Source organism: Pelmatolapia mariae, linkage group LG7, assembly GCF_036321145.2.
Source record: "Pelmatolapia mariae isolate MD_Pm_ZW linkage group LG7, Pm_UMD_F_2, whole genome shotgun sequence".
Lineage (NCBI taxonomy): Eukaryota > Metazoa > Chordata > Actinopteri > Cichliformes > Cichlidae > Pelmatolapia > Pelmatolapia mariae.
Window position 1 is genome coordinate 19,269,876 of NC_086233.1, and position 12,433 is coordinate 19,282,308.

Genomic DNA, 12,433 nt, shown 5'->3' on the forward strand with positions numbered 1-12,433 from the left:
TTTGGGATTGTGGTTTTTTTGTTGTTGAACGAAGAGGGTGCAAGTCATTAGCTTGCACTGATTACGTTTGTGCCCTTTGTCTTTGATAAGTCATCAGAGTATCAACCAGAGGTACAGTGTCAGGGCCCCTCCTCTTGAGAACATAATTGTTTTTTGCCAGCACAGTAAATGCATTATAGCTGCTGAAATATTTCACAATGGATCCAAACATTCCATTGGAATGTCTAAACGTAGACATAAACATCTGTACAAATGTTCCTTTTAAGGTGGAATGGCTCAAGCAGCAGGTGGTCCAGAGAAGAGTGAAGAGGATCTTCAGAGCCGGTCATATCTCTCCTATCCCCATGAGGAGAAAGCTCCTCCCTGCTACGCACCATCAGTCCAGCGACCACACGCAGGACTTCAGCGACCCAGTGTGGAACCGCCTGTGGTACATTGTGAGTCAGATTGTTTTGGTTTTTTTTTCCTTTGCCATGCTCAAGTCTGAAACATAGACACACAAACGCACACAAACCCAGACAGACAGACAGAGCCTAAAATAGACCCACATTTATTCTTTACTCCTGAGGGTGAAGCTGAATGTCCCACTATTTCGCTCCACAGCAGTGCAGTGACTCCAAAGCCTGCCAGTCTCACATGAACATTGCAGCGGCCTGGAGGAGAGGGTACACTGGGAAGGGTGTGGTGGTGTCTGTCCTAGATGATGGCATCGAGAGAGAGCATCCGGATCTGAAGCCAAATTATGTAAGTGCCCTGGGATGGGACACTCTTCTTGGGAAGGGGACATTAATCATAAGCAGTTTGGCAGAGCTCTTAGTGTAAGAGCTCAGACAGATATTGCAAGCAGGGTTTTTGGGCCAAAGGTTTGGAAAGGCCAGCTAAGAGTATTGGAATGGACATTAAACGTCTGATCCACTTAGCTGTTGAGTGGGCTGGTGAATAATGCTCTTTGTGATTTGTCTGATGAAATACAGTCAGATAGCTGCTGGCATGGTGTTATGTGCCGCTACTTAGTATCTATCTGATTTAGGATCCTTTTGCCAGCTTTGATGTGAACGGACAAGACCAAGATCGTTCTTCTAACAGTGCTGTTAACAAGTGAGTACTTTGTATCTCTGGAATTTTCTTTGCACCTGCTTTCCAGCTTCCCTGTCATAATCCAGAACTCTAATTAATGCATGCTTTCCCTTTCCGTTTTCCAGTAATTACATGCATGTATGGATATGCAAAGTCCCCAGTCTAAATTCTGTCTTCGCATAGCTTGATGTAACGGAAATAGCCCGTCTTCTCCTCATGCATATGCATTTAACCTCGTGTTCTGATGTTCTCCTCCTTTCTTCGAAGCCATGGGACTCAGTGCGCAGGGGTGGTTGCTGCGGCTGCAAATAGCTCTCGGTGCACCGTCGGAGTTTCTTTCCACGCACGCATAGGCGGTGAGTCCATGTGACGCCATGAAACTCGCACGCCGAAGGACTTCTTGAAAGGCAAAGTTTTGTAGATACAGTAGGGGATTCAAACTTTATCATCGCTTTAATGCTATCCTTTTCCCTCAGGCATCCGAATGCTGGATGGAGATGTAACAGACATCGTGGAGGCCCAGTCGCTTAGCTTCAGTCCAGGGTATATTGATGTTTACTTAGCCGGCTGGGGCCCAAAAGATGACGGGGCCACTTTGGATGGACCTGGACCTCTGACTCGTCTTGTTTTACAGAACGGCGTTCAAACAGTGAGAGAAAAAAGTGTGGCTGTGTTTGTTTATGTCTGTGTCCCACCTGCGGCTGTATATTTACTGCAAGGGCTGTTCTGTTTTTTTTCCTCAACATCAATATGTAAATATCATAAATAAATTAATCGCCTCTGTCTGCTTTACCCAATTAATCTCAGGGCAGACAAGGGAGGGGCTCCATCTTTGTTTGGCCGTCAGGAAACGGAGGGGAAAGAGGTGACTACTGCTCCTGTGACGGCTACAGCAACAGTATCTACACTATCTCTATCAGCAGCAGCACTCAGCGTGGAAGTCAGCCAGATTACCTGGAGCCGTGCCCCTCCACGCTGGCAACGGCATACGGCGGATGGGACAGAGAGGAGATGGTGAGTGTTGCTAACAGAGAACTTAATTAAGATGCACATGACTCACAAAATAGCTTCTTTTCTTCCACCGTAGTGAGCAGCCACGCTCTCCTGCCATCAGTCTGTTGAAGATAGCTTTACCCAAATGCTGGAAAAACATTGTCTCGCCTCAATCCAAAGCAACATTGTAAAAAGACTTCATATAGACACAAACACAAGTTGCTGAATCTAAAAAATATGTTGCGAAAGGCAACATTTCTGTTAACTATTAGTAGTTTAATAGTGATAGAAAACAAATCTACATTCCAGGTTGTGTGACTTGCACTGTGGAATCTCAGAGGCTGAAGTTTGCAAAAGTTGCAACTCAATGAACCACAAGACCTCTGGGCACCTTGCTGTCCTTGAGCCAACCATGAACTTTCCTTTATTACAAAGTATTCAGTATGTCCAGTGTGTATGTGTGTTGGCCTCCTGGGTCAGGACAATGATCCTAAGCACAGCAGCAAATCTACAATAGAAAGGCTCAGAGAGAAAAGAATCACGGTGTTGCAGTGGCCCAGTCAAAGTCCGGACCTTAACCGGATTGAAATGCTGTGGTGGGACTTCAAAAGAGTTGTGCATGAACAAATGCCCCAAAAATGAAACGAAGCAATGTTGTGGGCCAGAATTCCTTCACAGAAACATGAGCTACTTGTAACGTGTCTCACGGTGTTGTGGAGACAACTTGATAACTTGTGATCTACAAGCTATTAAATCATGCAACATATGCAGTTTTTTACAGACAAGAAAGAAAACAATAAAAACAATGGTCTACTATCTGTAAGAGGTTATATAATTCCTTTAAATATTTAATATTTTAGACATAAATGTCCAAAAGCAATTGTTATTTTACAATAAGAGGAAGAAGTGAAGCAATGCAAGGCAGTGATACTGACTAAACTCCAGTTGCTTCTCCTGAACACAGATTACGAGATATTTGTCGTGTTATGACATTAATGTTTGCACTGCATTTACCACTCAGAGGGCATGAAGTTATTTAGATAATAAAATTATATTAACTGCTAATTTAAAAGTCATTTTTGCACTGTTTCTGATGATGACACTGGATGTCTTAGAGTCTGTAGTTGGATTTAACATTCACCGGCATCTTGCCAGCTGCTCAAAGCCAGAAAATACACATTTGGGATATTAAGCATTGGCTTTGGGCAGTGGTGTTGGGGGTGGGGGGTGGGGGGGGGGGGGGGGGTGAGAGCATGCAACGTCTGCTGAGTGTGATAGTCTGAGACACCTGTCAATCAACTAAATATGCCCAAGACGGAGGCTCTGTGAACTTTTTGTCTCTGCAGAACAAAGCTGAACTTGTGAAGTCACAGAAAGGAGCAGCTCGTTCAAACCCGCAGCAACAAATGATTTTGTTTTCATGTTTATTTCAGCACATTTAGGATATTCTTAGAGCTTTAATTTTCATTAATTAAAAGCCATTACAAGAACTGTGGTGTATGTCGTCAGAACTCAGTCAGCAGTATAATATTAACATACTAGAACGGCCCGAGGAAAATTTCCTAATGTTGTGTGAAATATGTTTTGTGAAATACCTGATTTCACTCTTTTGTTTTGTCTATCTAACTGGAAGGGTTCCCCCCCCCCCCCCCCCCCCCCCCCGTTTATGGCACATCACCAGGGACAAAGGATAGTAGTTACTCTATACTATCACAAATCAGAGTAAGTGAAAATTATTAGGATAACATACAGATTTTGCACGTAAAGGTAATAAAGGAAAATCCAGTAGGCATTAAAATGGAATAAAATTGGAATGAAATCACTGTCTGAGTGTAGAAAATGCCAAATACTTCTATCATGTCATGTGATTTTCAGACATTGTGGGTAAACAGAGTTGGGTAGCTGATTAGAGTAATTTGACTGAGAGCTGCTTCTCTGGCCTCAGGCTTACATGTTTTCCATTTTGTTTTCTCAACCGACACACAAAACAAAAAAAATCTAATTATGTGTACTATGTTTGCCAGTATTTCTAATTTTTTTTTAATACAAAATACATTATCTTGATTGATTTTTGTCACTCTGGCACTTTTGTTAAATTGTTGCATTTGTCTCTGTGAGTGATCTTGTGTGTGCAAACTTAAAAATTAAGCTACTTTATGACAAATGTTACCTAACTGGTCTTTGGAAACAGGTGAGTGTTCCAGTTGCTGGTTAACCAGGCCCATATTCTACAATATACAGCACTGTCCTGAGCTGCTATTCATTTCCAAGGAGCCGGATTTTTATTTTATTTTTCTAAATATTTTTCAAGTAGTCTTTATATAACAGGCAACTTAGCAAAAACCAAATTTAAGCTTGTATCTTTAAGCACATAATATGTTGCCTCTTTTGTTTCATTTTGCTGTTTCTTTAGTTGAGTACTAAAAATCCAAAGATAATAGAGTTTCAGATAAAAATAGAATATCTGCACCAGTGAAGTGATTCTCAGAGAGCCATTACAGGAAAACATGTCATATGACAGCATGGTTTGCAGCATGTCCTTAAAAATGTTGAGGAAACTGTCCAAAAAAATAAATATAAGTGGTTTTCTCCACAGTTGACCGTGGGTCCACAGCAGAGCTGTAGCACGGCCCAGTCAGGGACTTCCTTCGCCGCCTCTGTAGCTGCCGGTATCATTGCTCTCACCTTAGAAGCCAAGTAAGCAGCCCTCTAATAACAGCATCCATACATGCAGCTCATGTTCAGATCCATTTGTGCAATCGGGGGATGAGAGCATGTGGTTTCCTTCTCTTGAACGTTCAGCCCCTTGCTAACCTGGAGGGATTTGCAGCACATTATTGTCCGAACATCAAAAGCTCCTCATCTCAGTGCTCCTGACTGGCGTGTAAATGGAGCCGGATACAAAGGTACTCCCATCGGATCTCTGCTGATTTTCTAATTCCACATTGTTTATTTTAATATTTGCCAGCCAAAAATAAATAAATAAATAAAAAAGAAGAATCCCCTGACTTGATAAGCATATTTTAGTAAATGTTCCTCTCAGCTCTTTTTTGGGAGAACTATAAAGCAGCGAGCATACAAACTAATGAGGTACTGTGAGCAGAAGAGCGATAAACGCCTACAAAGTCTCAGGAGTGTGTGAAGTCATTTATAAGCTACAGTGCCTTCTCTATGCCCCGGCTAATGTGCAGTGTGTGTGTTTGGGGATGTGCTGGTGTCTGTTAGTGAGCCACCTGTACGGCTTTGGCCTGCTGGATGCTGAGAGCATGGTGAAGGAGGCAGAGCGCTGGAAACAAGTCCCCTCACAGCATGAATGTGCGGAGGAGGCTGCCATCCAGCTGAGCAGGTATCAGAGATCTCTGCTTCGACTCAGGGCTTCCCTTGATTCTTCCCCTTTTATCGCACGTTATCTATTTCTGTCTCTCTTCTCGAATTGATTTCTCTCACACTGATTCGCGGTCGTACTTTAATGGGTGTCATTTTCCTTACCGCGGCTCTCCTCGTAACTTTCTCTTGCGCTTCTTGTTTTCTGTCTGTTCTTTTATCTCCACTACTCCCTGCGTCTCTTTTTTCTCTTTTCTCTCATGACAGACTTATTCATCCAGGCTCGGTGCTAACGTCTGTGCGTGAGACTACAGGCTGCTCCAGCAAGGCCCCGCAGCACGTCGCTTATGTGGAGCACGTCGTGGTCCGGGTTAACATAAGCCACGGTTGCCGTGGTGATCTCTCCATCACCCTCACGTCACCTTTGGGCACCACGTCGCAGCTGCTGGCAAACAGGTAACCGAGAGCAATGGTTTCTGCAGATAGTAACTGATAAACATCAAATCCTTCAAAAGCCAAATGTTTGACTTTGACACATTTGTTAAATTAAAGGAATAACGGTACTTTTTGAAATATATAACACCGAAATGTAAAACATACCTGTTAAAAGTATCAACTTCACCTTTGCTGAGATACTATTTAAAGCTGCTGTAATCAGTACTTGAGTGGTCACTGTATCTACAGCCCCTTGATCATTTTGATGTCTTTGAGCTCATCCTTTTGGTTTCCACTTGCAACCTTACTGTTTTGGTTTCCTATTAACTGCTCTCACCAGCGAAGTTACAAGCAGGAGTGGGCTGTTGTTTTCAGGGAAAAGGTTAAAAAAACCAAAAAAACTGAAGCGCACCGCCTGTGAAGCACCAAACAACAGACAGAGAGAGTTCGTGACTGGATGGTAAGGAGACTGGAGTATTTAGCCAGTTGCTGTGCAACCGCTAGAGGTGTTCAGCTATAAGTCTTCACCGACCATTTAAAAATACAAATAATGGGATGATTTTTAATTGCTCATGTTCTACTTTCATGACGCTTTTGATCTTTATTTTCTAAAAGGTAATAATTAGTGCGGCATCAAGGTATTAGCTGATATCGAACAATCAGCACATAAGATGGCATTTAATGATCACAGTAACCAAGTTTAAGACACTCAGTTAATGGGGTTAAGTTAATGGGTCATCCTAAATTGCCCATAGGAGTGAATGTGACTGTGAATGGTTGTCTGTCTCTATGTGTTAGCCCTGCGACAGCGTGTCGACCTGTCCAGAGTGTACCCTGCCTCCTGCCCTATGGTAGCTGGGATAGGCTCCAGCCCCCTTGTGACCCTGACAAGGATAAGCGGAAAACAATGGATGGATGGATGGGCAGCGTGACTATGGTGTAGTGGTTAATGTGTTTGCCTTACACATGAAAAATCCCCGGTTACAAGCTTGTACACATTGTGCAAAATTCAATTTTATAACAACAAATCATAACAACAGTCACCTCAAGGCAGTTATCTGTGCCAAATCAATGAGGATCCATGTGCTGTGGTGACATCATAGGAAATAAAGGAGCATACTTATTTTATCTGAAGTAATTAGACTAATTTTTTGACACTACAGAAAAATCACAGATCTAATATTATTCCATGGAAAAAAGTAAACACACCCTTACCATTACAGGCTTAATTTGCAAATTATGCAAAATTCCTTTAGTTGGAAAATATTTGAAGGCTTTCTTAACTTGCCTGTTCCAAATCTTCCTCAAAGGGCATTTAGACGTGACTCCAGTCTGATCTGTGCTGATACGATCTGGAGCAGAATTCGTTTTTTGCCTTCTGTCTGTGATTTGTCTGTGAAGTGTATGTGATTCCAAAAATCCTGGTCTTTCTTTATATGCTTGTCGAAAACAATTAAGTGTCGTTTTTTATTTCAAATTAGTACCTCACAATGGTTTTCCAGACAACAGACTAATTTATGTACAATAATTTATAGATCTATTTAAGTTAAGTTTAAGTTAAGTTTTTTTTCCTCCAAGTGTTTCCAAGTGTTAAAGAACAGTTTTAGAGCTTGGCTTATACCTGACCATAGGTATCTATTAAGGTTTTCAGAAGAAATCTCTAATGCAGATGAAGTAATTAACAGTCTTTAACAATGTGAGAGGTCATGTACAAGTTCAATAAAAACAGAATAATTTACAGATGTTGTAAGTCCACATATTAGCCACAGTTGAACACAGAAAACATCTAAAACTGAGAAATTTTACTATTTCATGAATTATGTCAGCAATTTTGAATGTGATGGCAGCAACAAGTCTCAAAAAAGTTGGTACAAAAGGACCCCATACTATGGAAAAGCAAGTTGTACTAAAAAGAAACAGCTGTTACAACTAATTAGGTTAAATTGTCAGTAACATGATTGGGTATAAAAATGTCATTTTAGAGTGGCAGAAGCAATCTCTCAGAAGTAAAGATGAGTGGTTTAGTAGGCAAATTGTGGAACAATTGGATAATAAACATAACATTTTCAACATAAAATTGTGAAGACATCATCAAAAGTTCCCAGGGATCTGGAGAAGGACCAAAATCCACATTTGATGCCCCGACAGCATTAAAGACAGGCATCATTCTGTCATGGAAATGTCTGCATGGGCTCAGGAAGACTTGGAGAAATTGATGTCTGTGAACAGTTTGCTGTGCCATCCACAAATGCCCGTTAAAGAAGAAGCCATATGTGAAGATGATCCAGAAATGCTGCCTGTCTTCTCTGAGCCAAAGCTCATTTAAAATGGACTGAGGCAAAGTGGAAAACTGCTCTGTGGTCAGATGAATTGAAATTCCTTTTGAAAAACATGAACACGGCGTCCCCTGGACTAAAGAGGCGAGAGACCGTCCAGCTTGTTATCAGCGCTCAGTTCAAAAGCCTGCATCTCTGATGGTTATGGGGTGTGCATCAGCGCCTATGGAATTGGCAGGTTGCACATCTGGATAGGTACCATCAGTGCTGAGAGGTATATACAGGTTTTTAGAGCAACATATGCTCTGAAAGTCTTTTTCAGGTAAGGCCACACTCATACACAGAGAGAGAGGAGAGATTAAAAAATACACAGGAAGCAGAAAAGATAGATTACAGGTCAGCACAGGAGGACAAAGGGACTGTGACGATTAGATTTTTTCCATGTGACTGACTGATTTTTTTAAAATATGAAAATGACTAAAAAACAGGACTGCATCTTTTTCTTTGCCCTTTCATACAGGACTGAATGTTTATTGCTTCTATTTTATTCTATAGCATTTTCTAGGGGATGAGCTTGCTTTTTCATATGAATGTATAAATCATTTACAAAAAGCTGAAGCTGTAATGTATTTATGAGCCATGAATAAGAACACAACAAAGGGATTTGTCACGTACCCGGTTTGCCCTCCTGAAGCGACCCATGTTTCCTATCTTTGATTCAGATAAAGCTGAAAAAATTAAGGTTTTTGCTTTTGTGTCTTTAGCAAACACGTCCCTTAAATCATCATATAACGAGTAGTAGACGAAGCAGCAGAGTGAGCACGATTATGTAATGTTTTCGTTTAGGCCTCTTGACAACTCCACCGAGGGATTTCAGAACTGGGAATTCATGACAGCTCACTGCTGGGGGGAGCAGGCAGCGGGGGAATGGACTTTGAAAATCCAGGATACTCCCTCTCAGAAGAAAGACGGCTCCAAACTAGGTCTGCTCTTCCTCTTTGTAACGTCTCAATATTATGAAACATGCACTGAACCTCGGCTCGCTGCAGTTAAAATACAGCGCTGGGCCTCGCGGGACAAAGCCTCTTATCTCTCTGCTGTTTCACAGGGGTGCTGGAGAAGTGGTCCCTGGTGATTTATGGCACAGCAGAGCGCCCGTATCCTGCGCACCGCGAGCGAGCAAGATCAGCTGAGATTCCGACGGATAGCGATCTCAGCGAAGAATACATCGGTGAGTCATACACCCTGCATCTTGATAGTACTAAGCTTTCCCTTGTTCTATCTCCGGCCTCTCAGTCAGCAGCTTAATGAACTGGAATGCAGATTTACGGTGTATGCTTAATGTGGCAGGCTCTTACATAAATACAGAATAAAATCAGCAGTCTGAATAACTTCTCTCTTGTGATGTGACGTGATGCTGCTGTGACTTTGCGAGTGTTCACCCTTGCAGGACCCTGCGACCCAGAATGCAGTGATGATGGCTGTGAGGGGCCAGGCCCGCAGCAGTGTGTCACATGCTTGCACTTTTTTCTCAAGTTCAAGAACAACACAAGGTTAGCATGACTACACAGCACAGAGCTATAGGCAGATCCACATTATGTGGCTCACACAATATGCTTTTAAAAAATGAAGTTCACAGGTTTCTGGGGCTATGATTTTAATTTACACATGAAGACAAAATTACTATTAGCCCCTCCCTCTTATGAAATTTTATGTTTTTGTCAAAAAGTTCTCAGTTTAGGGGATTTTTTTGTTTTTGTTTTTTTTTAGACAGAGCATTTCTAAACATACTGGTTTTCTTTAAAAGCATAACTTCTTTTATTAGCTCCCTGAAAAACTGACCTTTTCATTGAGTCACAGCACAAGCCACTGATGTGGTTTAACTTTATAGCTTAACTTTATGGATATTCAGTCTTTCTAGAGCAGGGGTAGGCAACTCCAGGCCTCGAGTGCCGGCGTCCTGGAGGTTTTAGATGTGTCCATGATCCATCACAGCTGAGGGCTAAATGACTCCTCAGCATTTCCTGAAGTTCTCCAGAGGGCTGGTAATGAACTAATCATTTGATTCAGGTGTGTTAACCCAGGATGCGATCTAAAACCTGCAGGACACCGGCACTCGAGGCCTGGAGTTGCCTACCCCTGTTCTAGAGTGTCAATGACTGGAGTGTGAAGCATTATCAAGACATTCAAAGAGAGCCACACATCTGGCAGATGTAGGAAACAAAATATTTCAAAGATCCTGGAAAGAAAACTAGCAAGAGACTCCAGAATAACTGCGAAGACTCTAATCAATAACTAATAGCCAAATCGGGAATTATAATCTCAAAAGGGACAGTGACTAGAACTAGGCACGGGAGTGGGCCATGAGGTTGCAGACCAAGAATAACTTCACTGCCGCAGAAGAGAAACCTTCAAGCCAGACTGAAGTATGCTAAGGACAACCTGGAGAAAGACTATGCATACTGGAAGGGCATCCTTTGGTCAGGTGAGCTGATACTTGAGCTCCTTGGCCACATAGATACGGAAGAGGATTAGGGCCACTGGAAAAAAAAAAGTGGGCACGTCTTTTTTTTTCTTTTTTTCCTGAATTCTGAGAAAAAAGTCAGAATTCTGAGATTAAAGTCAGAATTCTGAGAAAAAAGTCAGAATTCTGAGATTAAAGTCAGAATTCTGACTCCCCCCCCCCCCAGTGGCCTTAATCCTCTTCCGTACATAGATGTTGATTATGTTTGGAGAAAGCCAAGAGAGGCAAACAACCCAAAGAATACCATCCCGACAGTTAAAACACGGTGGTAGGAGTATTAAGCTGTGGGGATGCTTCCGTGTGTCTGGAACTGGGAATCTCATCAAGGTGGAAGAAATCCGAAAGAAAGAAGGATGTTTAAACATCTTGAAAGAAAACCTCAAGTAGTCAGCAGCAAAACTGGGTCTGGATCATTGCTTTGTTTTTTAACATGACAATGACTCAAAACATGTGTCGGGCCTGGTGAAGGACTACCCCCAGGAGACCAAAGTGACGGCTACTGACTGGTCTGCACAGAGCCCTGACAGAGCCCATCTGAAAATCTGTAGCTCCAGGTCCGTGCCACAAGATCATGAAATCTGGAGGAGCTTGAGAGACTCGCCAAAGAAGAATGGGCTGGGGTTGCTCAGGAGACAAGTGTGAGATTTGCTGAAAACTTCAGGCTGTTATCCAGCAAAAAGGACACATGGCAGAGCATCAGGGGTCTAGTAATTTTGTCCTTGGTAGTTTTTGGTTTTTATGAATTAATTTTGTTTTTGATTGTACTAAAAACAAAATTTTGTTCAAATTAAATTAACTAATTTATTTACATGTACATTTTCCATGTAATTTTGTTACATAATACAATGTTAAATTTCCGTTTTATGGAATCTGGTCAAATTAAGATAACTCCATTTGTATACATTCAGTTTATAGCAAGCACATTTCCTTAATTATTAATTACTTGAATAAATAAATCTTTGATTCTACATATTTCAGTTTTATTTCAGTCAAAATTATTGCTTGATGCTTATTATGGGTGAAAAATGGTTTTTATTTGAGTGTGTCCTCATCTCAAAAATTGACCCGCAATATAATTTTTTCCACTCCGAATCAATAGCAACACCTCTCATCTTCTGTGTCCTCTGGTTCATGGCTGTCCAATAGGTTGTGCGTATCAGGATGTCCCAGGGGATTCTGGGGTGACCGTCGGCGTTGTAAGAGGTGCTACGCCTCCTGTGAGAGCTGCACTGGAAGTCGGAGTGACCAGTGCACTTCCTGTCAGCCTGGCCATCACCTGACTGAGGGGACCAATACCTGCACAGCGATCTGTGGGGAAAACTACTACCTCGACCACGGTTGGTTCTGTTTTGTGACATTTTTTGTGATTAAATTAATGCGACAGAAGAAAAAATCCTTGACTGGGTTACAGAGGAGCGGATTGAATGCAGCTGCACTAATGAATAGTCAGTTGACGTAACTGCAGTTGAAGGTATGTGAGTAAGATTGATTAATGACTCTGATGTGTATACTCCATGCGTATTGTTTGATTTCCCCACAGATGCAAACATGTGCAGAAAGTGCAATGAAAACTGCTTGAAGTGCACCTCCTACAGCATCTGCACAGAATGCAAACCACACACAAGGTGAAACAAACTCTCTGATGATGCTCAAATTAACTGCTCGGTAAACACCACTCCTTCTCCCCTAAGCCTCTGAGAATACTGATTCTCCCCACACACGCGAGGAAACACACACACACAAACCCTCAGCAGAATCATAACATTTCTAGAAAGATAAGTTTATCTTAATCGACACTTTGCTG

General features: G+C 41.9%; 1 protein-coding gene across 1 annotated transcript in view; it reads left to right on the forward strand.

Annotated features, from left to right (window-relative positions):
- The window catches only part of pcsk5a (proprotein convertase subtilisin/kexin type 5a), a 38,040-nt gene that overhangs the window by 2,958 nt on the left and 22,649 nt on the right, over positions 1 to 12,433 (forward strand). The window contains exons 3-18 of the mRNA XM_063480252.1: positions 267 to 311; positions 375 to 437; positions 604 to 744; positions 1,031 to 1,098; positions 1,345 to 1,433; positions 1,554 to 1,726; positions 1,885 to 2,097; positions 4,667 to 4,767; positions 4,873 to 4,976; positions 5,296 to 5,416; positions 5,662 to 5,850; positions 8,952 to 9,088; positions 9,214 to 9,336; positions 9,556 to 9,658; positions 11,776 to 11,966; positions 12,170 to 12,254. Of these exons, the coding sequence (XP_063336322.1) occupies positions 267 to 311; positions 375 to 437; positions 604 to 744; positions 1,031 to 1,098; positions 1,345 to 1,433; positions 1,554 to 1,726; positions 1,885 to 2,097; positions 4,667 to 4,767; positions 4,873 to 4,976; positions 5,296 to 5,416; positions 5,662 to 5,850; positions 8,952 to 9,088; positions 9,214 to 9,336; positions 9,556 to 9,658; positions 11,776 to 11,966; positions 12,170 to 12,254 (1,946 nt within the window). The remainder of the gene's footprint in view (positions 1 to 266; positions 312 to 374; positions 438 to 603; positions 745 to 1,030; positions 1,099 to 1,344; positions 1,434 to 1,553; positions 1,727 to 1,884; positions 2,098 to 4,666; positions 4,768 to 4,872; positions 4,977 to 5,295; positions 5,417 to 5,661; positions 5,851 to 8,951; positions 9,089 to 9,213; positions 9,337 to 9,555; positions 9,659 to 11,775; positions 11,967 to 12,169; positions 12,255 to 12,433) is intronic.